The sequence below is a fragment of the Dendropsophus ebraccatus genome, chromosome 5, assembly GCF_027789765.1.
Source record: "Dendropsophus ebraccatus isolate aDenEbr1 chromosome 5, aDenEbr1.pat, whole genome shotgun sequence".
NCBI classification, from domain to species: domain Eukaryota; kingdom Metazoa; phylum Chordata; class Amphibia; order Anura; family Hylidae; genus Dendropsophus; species Dendropsophus ebraccatus.
In genome coordinates, this window is record NC_091458.1 from 3,426,992 (window position 1) to 3,444,089 (window position 17,098).

Below are 17,098 nucleotides of genomic sequence, written 5' to 3' on the forward strand. Positions count from 1 at the left end.
TATATTATATATATATATATATATATATATATATATGATGGGGTCACTGTGCAGTATATATTATATATGTGTGATGGGGTCACGGTGCAGTATACATATATATGTGTGATGTGGTCACGGTGCAGTGTATATTATATATGTGTGATGGGGTCACGGTGCAGTATACATATATATGTGTGATGGGGTCACGGTGCAGTGTATATTATATATGTGTGATGGGGTCACGGTGCAGTATACATATATATGTGTGATGTGGTCACGGTGCAGTGTATATTATATATGTGTGATGGGGTCACGGTGCAGTATACATATATATGTGTGATGGGGTCACGGTGCAGTGTATATTATATATGTGTGATGGGGTCACTATGCAGTATACATATATATGTGTGATGGGGTCACGGTGCAGTATACATATATATGTGTGATGTGGTCACGGTGCAGTGTATATTATATATGTGTGATGGGGTCACGGTGCAGTATACATATATATGTGTGATGGGGTCACGGTGCAGTGTATATTATATATGTGTGATGGGGTCACTATGCAGTATACATATATATGTGTGATGGGGTCACGGTGCAGTATACATATATATGTGTGATGGGGTCACGGTGCAGTATACATATATATGTGTGACGGGGTCACGGTGCAGTATACATATATATGTGTGATGGGGACACTATGCAGTATACATATATATGTGTGATGGGGTCACGGTGCAGTATACATATATATGTGTGACGGGGTCACGGTGCAGTATACATATATATGTGTGACGGGGTCACAGTGCAGTATACATATATATGTGTGATGGGGTCACGGTGCAGTATATATATATATGTGTGATGGGGTCACCGTGCAGTGTATATTATATATGTGTGATGTGGTCACGGTGCAGTATACATATATATGTGTGACGGGGTCACGGTGCAGTATACATATATATGTGTGATGGGGACACTATGCAGTATACATATATATGTGTGATGGGGTCACGGTGCAGTATACATATATATGTGTGACGGGGTCACGGTGCAGTATACATATATATGTGTGACGGGGTCACAGCGCAGTATACATATATATGTGTGATGGGGTCACGGTGCAGTATATATATATATGTGTGATGGGGTCACCGTGCAGTGTATATTATATATGTGTGATGTGGTCACGGTGCAGTATACATATATATGTGTGTTGGGGTCACCGTGCAGTATACATATATATGTGTGATGGGGTCACCGTGCAGTATACATATATATGTGTGATGGGGTCACCGTGCAGTATACATATATATGTGTGATGGGGTCACTATGCAGTATACATATATATGTGTGATGGGGTCACGGTGCAGTGTATATTATATATGTGTGATGGGGTCACTGTGCAGTGTATATTATATATGTGTGATGTGGTCACAGTGCAGTATACATATATATGTGTGACGGGGTCACGGTGCAGTATACATATATATGTGTGATGGGGACACTATGCAGTATACATATATATGTGTGATGGGGTCACGGTGCAGTATACATATATATGTGTGACGGGGTCACGGTGCAGTATACATATATATGTGTGACGGGGTCACAGTGCAGTATACATATATATGTGTGATGGGGTCACGGTGCAGTATATATATATATGTGTGATGGGGTCACCGTGCAGTGTATATTATATATGTGTGATGTGGTCACGGTGCAGTATACATATATATGTGTGACGGGGTCACGGTGCAGTATACATATATATGTGTGATGGGGACACTATGCAGTATACATATATATGTGTGATGGGGTCACGGTGCAGTATACATATATATGTGTGACGGGGTCACGGTGCAGTATATATATATATGTGTGATGGGGTCACCGTGCAGTGTATATTATATATGTGTGATGTGGTCACGGTGCAGTATACATATATATGTGTGTTGGGGTCACCGTGCAGTATACATATATATGTGTGATGGGTCACCGTGCAGTATACATATATATGTGTGATGGGGTCACCGTGCAGTATACATATATATGTGTGATGGGGTCACTATGCAGTATACATATATATGTGTGATGGGGTCACGGTGCAGTGTATATTATATATGTGTGATGGGGTCACTGTGCAGTGTATATTATATATGTGTGATGTGGTCACAGTGCAGTATACATATATATGTGTGATGTGGTGACGGTGCAGTATACATATATATGTGTGATGGGGTCACGGTGCAGTGTATATTATATATGTGTGATGGGGTCACTGTGCAGTGTATATTATATATGTGTGATGTGGTCACAGTGCAGTATACATATATATGTGTGATGTGGTGACGGTGCAGTATACATATATATGTGTGATGGGGTCACCGTGCAGTGTATATTATATATGTGTGATGTGGTCACCGTGCAGTATACATATATATGTGTGATGGGGTCACCGTGCAGTATACATATATATGTGTGATGGGGTCACCGTGCAGTATACATATATATGTGTGATGGGGTCACCGTGCAGTATACATATATATGTGTGATGGGGTCACCGTGCAGTATACATATATATGTGTGATGGGGTCACCGTGCAGTATACATATATATGTGTGATGGGGTCACCGTGCAGTATACATATATATGTGTGATGGGGTCACTGTGCAGTATACATATATATGTGTGATGGGGTCACGGTGCAGTATACATATATATGTGTGATGGGCTTACCATGCCTGCTGCACCTGGTCGTTGGGCCACTTGAGGCGGCACTGGTAGCCTTCCTGGTTCCCGGCCATGTTGAAGCTCACCAGCGTGTTGTACACCAGGTAGGGGATCATTATAATGATGGATAATATCCAGGTGGCGGCGATCACCTTGTAGGCGTGCGATCGGGTCTGCCACACTCGGGATTTCAATGGATTGCAGATAGCGCTGTAGCGTTCAATGGCGATGGCCACCAGGTTAAAGGTGGAGACGCTGACAGAGATGCCTGTGAAGAGAGGAGGGGATCAGTAATATACAGGTGGGGGGTCTGTAATATACAGGTGGGGGAGGGGATGTGTAATATACAGGTGGGGAGGGGGATCTGTAATATACAGGTGGGGGAGGGGATGTGTAATATACAGGTGGGGAGGGGGATCTGTAATATACAGGTGGGGGGTCTGTAATATACAGGTGGGGGAGGGGATCTGTAATATACAGGTGGGGGAGGGGGATCTGTAATATACAGGTGGGTGAGGGGATCTGTAATATACAGGTGGGGATCTGTAATATACAGGTGGGGAAGGGGATCTGTAATATACAGGTGGGGGAGGGGATCTGTAATATACAGGTGGGGGATCAGTAATATACAGGTGGGGAGGGGATCTGTAATATACAGGTGGGGGGTCTGTAATATACAGGTGGGGGAGGGGATCTGTAATATACAGGTGGGGGATCTGTAATATACAGGTGGGGGATCTGTAATATACAGGTGGGGGAAGGGGATCAGTAATATACAGGTGGGGAGGGGATCTGTAATATACAGGTGGGTGAGGGAATCTGTAATATACAGTTGGGGGGTCTGTAATATACATGTGGGGGAAGGGGATCAGTAATATACAGGTGGGTGAGGGAATCTGTAATATACAGGTGGGGAAGGGGATCTGTAATATACAGGTGGGGGTCTGTAATATACAGGTGGGGGAGGGGATCTGTAATATACAGGTGGGGGATCTGTAATATACAGGTGGGGGATCTGTAATATACAGGTGGGGGAAGGGGATCAGTAATATACAGGTGGGGAGGGGATCTGTAATATACAGGTGGGTGAGGGAATCTGTAATATACAGGTGGGGGGTCTGTAATATACATGTGGGGGAAGGGGATCAGTAATATACAGGTGGGTGAGGGAATCTGTAATATACAGGTGGGGGGTCTGTAATATACAGGTGGGGGAAGGGGATCAGTAATATACAGGTGGGGGGTCTGTAATATACAGGTGGGGGAGGGGATCTGTAATATACAGGTGGGGGGTCTGTAATATACAGGTGGGGGAGGGGGTCCGTAATATACAGGTGGGGAGGGGGATCAGTAATATACAGGTGGGGGAGGGGGATCAGTAATATACAGGTAGGGGGTCTGTAATATACAGGTGGGGGAGGGGATCTGTAAAATACAGGTGGGGGATCTGTAATATACAGGTGGGGGAGGGGGATCTGTAATATACAGGTGGGGGAGGGGGATCAGTAATATACAGGTGGGGGGTGGGATCTGTAATATACAGGTGGGGGAGGGGGATCAGTAATATACAGGTGGGGGAGGGGATCTGTAATATACAGGTGGGGGAGGGGGATCTGTAATATACAGGTGGTGGAGGGGGATCTGTAATATACAGGTGGGGGAGGGGATCTGTAATATACAGGTGGGGTAGGGGATCTGTAATATAGAGGTGGGGAGGGGGATCTGTAATATACAGGTGGGGGAGGGGATGTGTAATATACAGGTGGGGAGGGGGATCTGTAAAATACAGGTGGGGGAGGGGATCTGTAATATACAGGTAGGGGAGGGGATGTGTAATATACAGGTGGGGAAGGGGATCTGTAATATACAGGTAGGGGAGGGGATCTGTAATATACAGGTGGGGGAGGGGGGTCTGTAATATACAGGTGGGGGAGGGGATCTGTAATATACAGGTGGGGGAGGGGATCTGTAATATACAGGTGGGTGAGGGAATCTGTAATATACAGTTGGGGGGTCTGTAATATACATGTGGGGGAAGGGGATCAGTAATATACAGGTGGGTGAGGGAATCTGTAATATACAGGTGGGGAAGGGGATCTGTAATATACAGGTGGGGGGTCTGTAATATACAGGTGGGGGAGGGGATCTGTAATATACAGGTGGGGGATCTGTAATATACAGGTGGGGGATCTGTAATATACAGGTGGGGGAAGGGGATCAGTAATATACAGGTGGGGAGGGGATCTGTAATATACAGGTGGGTGAGGGAATCTGTAATATACAGGTGGGGGGTCTGTAATATACATGTGGGGGAAGGGGATCAGTAATATACAGGTGGGTGAGGGAATCTGTAATATACAGGTGGGGGGTCTGTAATATACAGGTGGGGGAAGGGGATCAGTAATATACAGGTGGGGGGTCTGTAATATACAGGTGGGGGAGGGGATCTGTAATATACAGGTGGGGGGTCTGTAATATACAGGTGGGGGAGGGGGTCCGTAATATACAGGTGGGGAGGGGGATCAGTAATATACAGGTGGGGGAGGGGGATCAGTAATATACAGGTAGGGGGTCTGTAATATACAGGTGGGGGAGGGGATCTGTAAAATACAGGTGGGGGATCTGTAATATACAGGTGGGGGAGGGGGATCTGTAATATACAGGTGGGGGAGGGGGATCAGTAATATACAGGTGGGGGGTGGGATCTGTAATATACAGGTGGGGGAGGGGGATCAGTAATATACAGGTGGGGGAGGGGATCTGTAATATACAGGTGGGGGAGGGGGATCTGTAATATACAGGTGGTGGAGGGGGATCTGTAATATACAGGTGGGGGAGGGGATCTGTAATATACAGGTGGGGTAGGGGATCTGTAATATAGAGGTGGGGAGGGGGATCTGTAATATACAGGTGGGGGAGGGGATGTGTAATATACAGGTGGGGAGGGGGATCTGTAAAATACAGGTGGGGGAGGGGGTCTGTAATATACAGGTAGGGGAGGGGATGTGTAATATACAGGTGGGGAAGGGGATCTGTAATATACAGGTAGGGGAGGGGATCTGTAATATACAGGTGGGGGAGGGGGGTCTGTAATATACAGGTGGGGGAGGGGATCTGTAATATACAGGTGGGGGAGGGGATCTGTAATATACAGGTGGGTGAGGGTATCTGTAATATACAGGTGGGGGAGGGGATCTGTAATATACAGGTTAGGGAAGGGGGGTCTGTAATATACAGGTGGGGGAGGGGATCTGTAATATACAGGTGGGGGGTCTGTAATATACAGGTGGGGGAGGGGGATCAGTAATATACAGGTGGGGAGGGGATGTGTAATATACAGGTGGGGGAGGGGATCTGTAATATACAGGTGGGGAGGGGATGTGTAATATACAGGTGGGGAGGGGGATCTGTAATATACAGGTGGGGAGGGGATGTGTAATATACAGGTAAGGGAGGGGATCTGTAAGATACAGGTGGGGGAGGGGATCTGTAATATACAGGTGGGGGAGGGGGATCTATAATATACAGGTGGAGGAGGGGATCTGTAAATATACAGGTAGGGGAGGGGATGTGTAATATACAGGTGGGGGAGGGGATCTGTAATATACAGGTGGGGGAGCGGATCTGTAATATACAGGTGGGGGAGGGGATCTATAATATACAGGTGGGGGAGGGGATCTGTAATATACAGGTGGGGGAGGGGGATCTGTAATACACAGGTGGGGGAGGGGATCTGTAATATACAGGTGGGGGAGGGGATCTGTAATATACAGGTGGGGAGGGGATCTGTAATATACAGGTGGGGGAGGGGGATCTGTAATATACAGGTGGGGGAGGGGGATCTGTAATATACAGGTGGGGGTGGGGGGTCTGTAATATACAGGTGGGTGAGGGGATCTGTAATATACAGGTGGGGGTCTGTAATATACAGGTGGGGGTGGGGGGTCTGTAATATACAGGTGGGGAGGGGATCTGTAATATACAGGTGGGGGGTCTGTAATATACAGGTGGGGGTGGGGGGTCTGTAATATACAGGTGGGGAAGGGGATCTGTATTATACAGGTGGGCTCTACTTTATTATTTCAGGTCTCTTCCTTTCTATCTCTGGCCTCTGCCTTACTATCTCTGGGCTCTACCTTATTATCTCTGGGCTCTGCCTTATTATCTCTGGGCTCTACCTTATTATCTCTGGGCTCTACCTTATTATCTCTGGCCTCTACCTTATTATCTCTGGGCTCTACCTTATTATCTCTGGCCTCTACCTTATTATCTCTGGGCTCTACCTTATTATCTCTGGGCTCTACCTTATTATCTCTGGGCTCTACCTTATTATCTCTGGGCTCTACCTTATTATCTCTGGGCTCTACCTTATTATCTCTGGGCTCTACCTTATTATCTCTGGGCTCTACCTTATTATCTCTGGGCTCTACCTTATTTTCCCTGGCCTCTACCTTATTATCTCTGGGCTCTACCTTATTATCTCTGGGCTCTACCTTATTATCTCTGGCCTCTACCTTATTATCTCTGGGCTCTACCTTATTATCTCTGGGCTCTACCTTATTATCTCTGGGCTCTACCTTATTATCTCTGGCCTCTACCTTATTATCTCTGGCCTCTACCTTATTATCTCTGGCCTCTACCTTATTATCTCTGGGCTCTACCTTATTATCTCTGGGCTCTACCTTATTATCTCTGGGCTCTACCTTATTATCTCTGGCCTCTACCTTATTATCTCTGGGCTCTACCTTACTATCTCTGGGCTCTACCTTACTATCTCTGGCCTCTACCTTATTATCTCTGGGCTCTACCTTATTATCTCTGGGCTCTACCTTATTATCTCTGGGCTCTACCTTATTATCTCTGGCCTCTACCTTATTATCTCTGGGCTCTACCTTATTATCTCTGGGCTCTACCTTATTATCTCTGGGTTCTACCTTATTATCTCTGGGCTCTACCTTATTATCTCTGGCCTCTACCTTATTATCTCTGGGCTCTACCTTATTATCTCTGGCCTCTACCTTATTATCTCTGGGCTCTACCTTATTATCTCTGGCCTCTACCTTATTATCTCTGGGCTCTACCTTATTATCTCTGGGCTCTACCTTATTATCTCTGGGCTCTACCTTATTATCTCTGGGCTCTACCTTATTATCTCTGGGCTCTACCTTATTATCTCTGGGCTCTACCTTATTATCTCTGGGCTCTACCTTATTATCTCTGGGCTCTACCTTACTATCTCTGGGCTCTACCTTATTATCTTTGGCCTCTACCTTAGGATACCTCATTATTACCCCAGGGCACTGCCTTATTATCTCTGGGCTCTACCTTAGGACACCTCATTATTATCTCGGGTCTCTGCATTATTACCCCAGGGCACTGCCTTATTATCTCAGAGGCTGAAATCTTATTATTCACACAATCATTACCCATGAAGTAAGCGGCCGTCTTGCAGATGACTTCTCCAAAGATGAAGTTCCCCATTAGGTTGGGGATGAGGGTGAAGGGCATGCAGAGCAGAGACACCATGATGTCGCTGACAGCCAGGGACAGCAGGAAGCAGTTGGTGATGGTGCGCAGACGCTTGTTCATCACCAGTACGATGATGATGAGGGTATTCCCGAAAACACTGAGCAGGAAGATGAGGCAGTAGAGCAGGATCCGCACCCAGTTCAGATCTGAAAGGACAAAAACATTAATATCACAGGGCTATGGGGTCCGGGGGGGACACATCATAGGGCTATGGGGTCCGGGGGGACACATCACAGGGCTATGGGGTCCGGGGAGAAAACATCACAGGGCTATGGGGTCCAGGGGGGACACATCACAGGATATGGGGTCTTGGGGACACATCACAGGGCTATGGGGTCCGGGGGGACACATCACAGGGCTATGGGGTCCGGGGGGGACACATCACAGGGCTATGGGGTCCAGGGAGGAAACATCACAGGGCTATGGGGTCCGGGGGGGACACATCACAGGGCTATGGGGTCCGGGGGGGACACATCACAGGGCTAAGGGGTCCGGGGGGACATATCACAGGGCTATGGGGTCCGGGGGGGACACATCACAGGGCTATGGGGTCCGGGGGGGACATATCACAGGGCTATGGGGTCCGGGGGGGACACATCACAGGGCTATGGGGTCCGGGGGGGACACATCACAGGGCTATGGGGTCCGGGGGGGACACATCACAGGGCTATGGGGTCCGGGGGGGACACATCACAGGGCTATGGGGTCCGGGGGGGACACATCACAGGGCTATGGGGTCCGGGGGGGACACATCACAGGGCTATGGGGTCCGGGGGGGACACATCACAGGGCTATGGGGTCCGGGGGGGACATATCATAGGGCTATGGGGTCCGGGGGGACACATCACAGGGCTATGGGGTCCGGGGGGGACATATCATAGGGCTATGGGGTCCGGGGGGACACATCACAGGGCTATGGGGTCCGGGGGGACACATCATAGGGCTATGGGGTTCGGGGGGGACACATCACAGGGCTAAGGGGTCCGGGGGGGACATATCATAGGGCTATGGGGTCCGGGGGGACACATCACAGGGCTATGGGGTCCGGGGGGGAAACATCACAGGGCTATGGGGTCCGGGGGGGACACATCACAGGATATGGGGTCTTGGGGACACATCACAGGGCTATAGGGTCCGGGGGGGACACATCACAGGGCTATGGGGTCCGGGGGGACATATCACAGGGCTATGGGGTCCGGGGGGACACATCACAGGGCTATGGGGTCCGGGGGGACATATCACAGGGCTATGGGGTCCGGGGGGACACATCACAGGGCTATGGGGTCCGGGGGGACACATCACAGGGCTATGGGGTCCGGGGGGGACACATCACAGGGCTATGGGGTCCGGGGGGACATATCACAGGGCTATGGGGTCCGCGGGTATATAGATCCTGTATATAGTGATGGGGGTATATAGGTATATAGATCCTGTATATAGTGATGGAGGTATATAGGTATATAGATCCTGTATATAGTGATGGAGGTATATAGGTATATAGATCCTGTATATAGTGATGGGGGTATATAGGTATAAAGATCCTGTATATAGTGATGGAGGTATATAGGTATATAGATCCTGTATATAGTGATGGAGGTATATAGGTATATAGATCCTGTATATAGTGATGGAGGTATATAGGTATATAGTCCCTGTATATAGTGATGGAGGTGTATAGTGTAGGGATCTTCCCGGGGGATGGTGTGTTTGGACACAGTTCAGACAGCAAACTTGGACTTATAAAAACAGCTGGGTGTTTATTAGCTGCATAAACAGTCCTCAACAGAAATGTAGCAATACCATGCTTTTCAGAACAAAACAAAACAAAAAGGTCCTTGCCCGTCTGGGCACTTACTAACACAGGTCTCCTATCTGACTCTTCAGTAGGCAGTATCACAGGGTATGAATAGGCCCCAGTGGCGGCAGTATTCGTTGCTCCCAGGAGATACAGCATGCAAGCTGTTCACCCCTGGCTGAGAGCAATCCCTTTCAGACTGACCAGAGCTTTTGCCTTCTCAGGCTGATTGGGATCAGAGCTCACCTGATCCCAAAACCCACACTGGATCGAGGGGGAGGGAATGGCAGGTCCCACTACCAACCTACCCACCATTCCAGTAAATCCGGCCCGGAAAATTTAAAGAACAACTCAGCAGCATATCACTGCTGAGTGACAGGTCTCTTCCAGATTTACCATCTCCCCATAAGCAGTAGCCTGGGTGAGATGTACCTCCCCTCGAGCACTTTTCCTGTGACATGTCCACATATCCCCCCCCTCTTTTTCAGACCGGAGGGCTGAGCATTCTGTCCCCACAGACAGTGTACCCTTGATAGGGCGTCAGCATTTGCCTGTAACTTTCCTGGCCTGTGTTCCACTGTAAAATTAAAGTTTTGGAGGGATAGAAACCATCTAGTCACCCTCGCATTTTTCTCCTTGTTCAGCTTCATCCATGTTAGGGGGGCATGGTCTGTAACTAACTTGAATTTTCTACCCAGCAAGTAGTACCTTAGGGACTCTAGGGCCCATTTCACTGCCAGACATTCTCGCTCAACAATGGCGTAGTTTTTTTCGGCCGGGGATAGCTTCCTGCTTAAGTACATCACCGGGTGTTCCTCGCCATTCACGACCTGCGAGAGGACGGCACCTAACCCTGTATTAGAGGCATCTGTCTGGACCAGAAATTCTTGCCTAAAGTCAGGGGTAACTAGCACAGGTTGTTGACACAAGGCAGATTTAAGGCTTTGAAAAGCCTTCTCGGCCTCTGGAGTCCATGTCACCATTGCGGACTTCGCACCCTTTGTCAGGTCAGTTAGCGGGGCTGCAACTGTGGCAAAGTTTGGCACAAACCTACGGTAATAGCCCGTAATACCCAGGAAAGCTCTGACCTGTTTTTTTGTGAGGGGTTTGGGCCAATTCTGTATTGCCTCAATTTTATTTAGTTGTGGTTTCACTAACCCCCTCCCAATAATGTAGCCCAGGTATTTGGCCTCCTCTAAGGCTAGTGCACACTTCTCTGCATTGATGGTTAACCCCGCATCACTTATGGCCTCTAACACCGCCTGGACCTTACAGAGGTGACTTTCCCAATCAGGGCTAAAAATGACCACATCATCGAGGTAGGCAGCAGAGTAATCCCGATGTGGTCGCAGGATCAAGTCCATCAACCTCTGAAAAGTGGCAGGGGCTCCATGTAACCCGAATGGCATCACTACATATTGGAAGAGCCCATCAGGGGTGGAGAATGCAGTCTTCTCTCTAGCCTCAGGAGTGAGGGGGATCTGCCAGTAGCCCTTTGTGAGATCGAGGGTGGTTATGTACCTGGCACTACCCATTCTCTCAATCAACTCATCTACCCTGGGCATGGGGTACGCATCGAACTTGGAGATCTCATTTAACTTTCTAAAGTCATTACAGAACCTCCAAGTTCCATTGGGCTTTGGGATTAACACAATCGGGCTGGACCACTCGCTCTGGGACACCTCAATGACTCCTAGGTCAAGCATACGTTTTACCTCGGCTGACACCGCCTCCCTCCGTGCTTCTGGTATCCTATAGGGCTTAAGGTTTACTCTGCTTCTAGGCTCAGTTTCAATGTGATGGTGAATGAGATGCGTACGCCCTGGGAGGTCAGAAAACTTGTCTTTATTTTTCTGCAAAAACTCTTTAGTCTCCTGCTTCTGTGACACTGATAGAGTATCACCAATCTTGACCGGAGGGATTGGTTGTGACAAATGATTAACAAAGTTTGTCGCCACCAAGGATTCCCTGTCTTTCCAGGGTTTGATCAAGTTTATGTGATAAACTTGGAAAGGCTTCCTTCTACCTGGTTGGTGTACCTTGTAGTTGACCTCACTGATCTTCTCTACAATTTCATAGGGACCCTGCCACTTGGCTAAGAATTTGCTTTCTACCGTGGGAACAAGTATGAGTACCCGGTCACCTGGGCTAAATGTCCTGATTCTTGCAGAACGGTTGTAAATTCTGCTTTGGCCCTCTTGCGCCTTCTGGAGGTGTTCCCTTACTAGGGGCATTACAGTGGCTATACGGTCCTGCATTTGTGCTACATGCTCTATAACACTCTTGTATGGGGTGGACTCACTTTCCCATGTCTCTTTCGCTATATCCAACAAACCCCTAGGGTGACGACCATAGACCAACTCGAAGGGAGAGAACCCTGTGGATGCTTGGGGCACTTCTCTAATAGCAAACATCAGGTAAGGTAGTAAGTGATCCCAATCCCGACCATCTTTTTCCACCACTTTCTTTAACATATGTTTTAGGGTTTTATTAAACCTCTCCACTAATCCATCTGTCTGGGGATGATATACAGAGGTACGAAGGTGTGAGATTTTAAACAGTTTGCATACATCCTGCATCACCTTTGACATAAACGGAGTACCTTGGTCGGTCAAGATTTCTTTGGGGATCCCCACCCTGGAAAACATATAAAACAACTCACGGGCAATTGTTTTAGACGCAGTGTTTCTTAGGGGTACAGCCTCAGGATAGCGGGTTGCGTAGTCTAAGACCACCAAAATGTACTGGTGTCCCCTTGCCGACTTTACAATGGGACCCACCAAGTCCATTGCAATGCGGTCAAAAGGTACCTCTATGATGGGGAGCGAAACCAAAGGACTGCGGAAATGCGACACTGGGGCGCTAAGCTGACATGTGGGGCACGACTCGCAGTAATTTTTTATGTCAGCATAAATCGCAGGCCAAAAAAACCTCTGGAGGACTCTCTCCTGTGTTTTATCTGTCCCCAAGTGGCCCCCAAGGACATGATTATGGGCCATGTCGAGTACCTGACGCCGGTACGACTTAGGCACCAGAAGCTGTTCCACAACCTCATCATTAATCTTAGTGACTCTATAGTAGAGATCATTAGTCACAGAAAAATGTGGAAACTTTTTCTCAGCTTCTGGTTCCTGAGGTACCCCATTCATAACAGTGACCTGCTCTCTAGCATTTTTGAGAGTGGGGTCCTGTAATTGTGCAGTACCAAAATTATCCCTAGACACCTCTAAGTCTGGAACATTCTGCTCAGTGGGAGGAGACTCTTCCTCACCAGCCAGGACCTGCAAAGGAAAAGCATCATATTCCTCCTGTACATTTTTATCATTTACCGTGGGTAATGCAATAGACTTAGGGGTCTCCTCACTCCTTTCAGGGGATTGTTGTTTTCCCCATAGAGCCCAGAACAATGGAAAATCACGCCCCAATATCACATTATGCATAAGGTTTTTAACCACACCCACTTCATATTGTACAGTGCCTAGTTCAGTCCCGACATTAGCCAGTACTATAGGGTAAACCTTTGTATCACCATGTATGCACACAACGCTCATATGTCTTTTTGGCACAAAGTCCCCAGCCACCAGGCTGGCATGCACCAAGGTGACAAGGCTTCCTGAGTCCAGCAACGCCTTAACAGGGAAGTCATTGACCGTAATGTTGCAGACTTGTGGTTCAGTCTCTAGTCCAGGAACTGCAACACATGACGGCTCCGCAAATAGCGACTGACGCCGGCTAGCGTCACACTCCATGGGCTCAGAGGTAAGAGGGCAATGGGCAGACACATGTCCCGTCTCGTGGCATCTCCAGCACTGGATAGGGCCTGGTCTCCTTGGCAGGGAGTCCTTTTTAGGGCCACTTAGCCACCGGGGACCATCACCAGTCTTTTGCCCCTGAGACACCTCCTGAGCGCTCTTCCCTCTATCAGCACCCCTCCACACTCCCCCAATAGATGGAAGTCTCTTACCAGATGATGGCACAGATCTGGCACTCCGGGGAGGTGACGGTGCTGCAGGAACATCACGGAGGTAGTCCTCGGTCGCCTGGAACCTCTCCACAAGGCTGACGAGTTCGTCGGCACTCCTAGGGTCACCTTGTCCTACCCAGCGTTGTAGATCAGCAGGAAGGGCACGGAGGTAGCGATCCATCACGACCCTCTCTAGGATCTGGGCAGGAGTAGAGGTGTCTGGCTCCAACCACTTTCTTGCCAAATGGATCAGGTCGTACATCTGGGACCTCGCTGATTTGTCCAGACTGTAGCTCCAGTTGCGGACCCTCCGGGCACGGACAGCAGCAGTAACTCCTAGTCGGGCAAGTATCTCTGCTCTTAGCCGAGGATAGTCTTTGACCTCTTGCTCACTGAGGTCATAATAGGCCTTTTGAGGTTCGCCTGTTAAATAGGGCGCAATCACTTCTGCCCACTCAGTGGAGGGTAACTTCTCTCGCTCAGCCACCCGCTCAAAGACAGTTAAGTAGGCCTCAATATCATCATCAGCAGTCATCTTTTGCAGCGCTCGCTGCACGGCTCTTTTCACAGACAAGGTCTCTGGCGCGGCTGCGGCCACCAGCTGGGGATTAGCACCTGCAGACGCCTCCTGCTTTGCGATTAGGTGCTCAATAAGTTTCTGTTGTTGAGCCATCGCTTGCTGATGTGCAGCCATTGTCTGTTCATGGCGCAGGTTAGCGGCTGCCTGATCCTGTTTAGCGGCTGCCTGAGCCTGTTGTTGTGCGGCCAATGCCTGTTGTTGCTGCAAACTCACTTGTATTAACTGCTTCATCATCTCCTCCATGTTGCTTGGCTGCTTTTGGAGTGAAGCAGCAGCCTTCACCCAGGACATACGCAGCTGTAGCCAAGTTGATGCACACCGTTGCCCCTAGCAACCGTTTTGCCCGCTCCGCAGCACCAATTGTAGGGATCTTCCCGGGGGATGGTGTGTTTGGACACAGTTCAGACAGCAAACTTGGACTTATAAAAACAGCTGGGTGTTTATTAGCTGCATAAACAGTCCTCAACAGAAATGTAGCAATACCATGCTTTTCAGAACAAAACAAAACAAAAAGGTCCTTGCCCGTCTGGGCACTTACTAACACAGGTCTCCTATCTGACTCTTCAGTAGGCAGTATCACAGGGTATGAATAGGCCCCAGTGGCGGCAGTATTCGTTGCTCCCAGGAGATACAGCATGCAAGCTGTTCACCCCTGGCTGAGAGCAATCCCTTTCAGACTGACCAGAGCTTTTGCCTTCTCAGGCTGATTGGGATCAGAGCTCACCTGATCCCAAAACCCACACTGGATCGAGGGGGAGGGAATGGCAGGTCCCACTACCAACCTACCCACCATTCCAGTAAATCCGGCCCGGAAAATTTAAAGAACAACTCAGCAGCATATCACTGCTGAGTGACAGGTCTCTTCCAGATTTACCATCTCCCCATAAGCAGTAGCCTGGGTGAGATGTACCTCCCCTCGAGCACTTTTCCTGTGACATGTCCACAATAGGTATATAGTCCCTGTATATAGTGATGGAGGTATAAAGGTATATAGATCTTGTATATAGTGATGGGGGTATATAGGTATATAGATCCTGTATATAGTGATGCAGGTATATAGGTATAGACCCTGTATATAGTGATGGAGGTATATAGGTATAGTCCCTGTATATAGTGATGGAGGTATATACTGTAGATCCTGTTTATAGTGATGGAGGTATATAGGTATATAGATCCTGTATATAGTGATGGAGGTATATAGGTATATAGTCCCTGTATATAGTGATGGACGTATATAGGTATATAGTCCCTGTATATTGTGATGGAGGTATATAGGTATATAGTCCCTGTATATAGTGATGGACGTATATAGGTATATAGATCCTGTATAAAGTGATGGGGGTATATAGGTATAAAGATCCTGTATATAGTGATGGAGGTATATAGATCCTGTATATAGTGATGGAGGTATCTAGGTATATAGATCCTGTATATAGTGATGGAGGTATATAGGTATATAGATCCTGTATATAGTGATAGGGGTATATAGGTATATAGATCCTGTATATAGTGATGGGGGTATATTGGTATATAGATCCTGTATATAGTGATGGGGGTATATAGGTATATAGATCCTGTATATAGTGATGGAGGTATATAGGTATATAGATCCTGTATATAGTGATGGGGGTATATTGGAATATAGATCCTGTATATAGTGATGGGGGTATATAGGTATATAGATCCTGTATATAGTGATGGAGGTATATAGGTATATAGTCCCTGTATATAGTGATGGGGGTATATTGGTATATAGATCCTGTATATAGTGATGGGGGTATATAGGTATATAGTCCCTGTATATAGTGATGGGGGTATATTGGTATATAGATCCTACATATAGTGATGGAGCTATATAGGTATACAGTCCCTGTATATAGTGATGGGGGTATATAGGTATATAGTCCCTGTATATAGTGATGGAGGTATATAGGTATATAGATCCTGTATATAGTGATAGGGGTATATAGGTATATAGTCCCTGTATATAGTGATGGTGGTATATAGGTATATAGTCCCTGTATATAGTGATGGAGGTATATAGGTATATAGTCCTTGTATATAGTGATGGAGGTATATAGGTATATAGTCCCTGTATATAGTGATGGGGGTATATAGGTATAGATCCTGTATATAGTGATGGAGGTATATAGGTATATAGTCCCTGTATATAGTGATGGAGGTATAAAGGTATATAGATCTTGTATATAGTGATGGGGGTATATAGGTATATAGATCCTGTATATAGTGATGGAGGTATATAGGTATATAGATCTTGTATATAGTGATGGGGGTATATAGGTATATAGATCCTGTATATAGTGATGCAGGTATATAGGTATAGACCCTGTATATAGTGATGGGGGTATATAGGTATAGTCCCTGTATATAGTGATAGAAGTATATAGGTATATACCGATGGAGGTATATAGGTATAGATCCTGTATATAGTGATGGAGGTATATAGGTATATAGATCCTGTATATAGTGATGGAGGTATATAGGTATATAG

The 17,098-nt window shown here is 47.4% G+C and overlaps 1 protein-coding gene across 1 annotated transcript in view; it reads right to left on the reverse strand.

Annotated features, from left to right (window-relative positions):
• The window catches only part of CCKBR (cholecystokinin B receptor), an 82,044-nt gene that overhangs the window by 15,874 nt on the left and 49,072 nt on the right, over positions 1-17,098 (reverse strand). Inside the window, exons 2-3 of the mRNA XM_069971877.1 lie at positions 8,145-8,393; positions 2,725-2,986 (exon numbers count right to left, since the gene is read on the reverse strand). Of these exons, the coding sequence (XP_069827978.1) occupies positions 2,725-2,986; positions 8,145-8,393 (511 nt within the window). The remainder of the gene's footprint in view (positions 1-2,724; positions 2,987-8,144; positions 8,394-17,098) is intronic.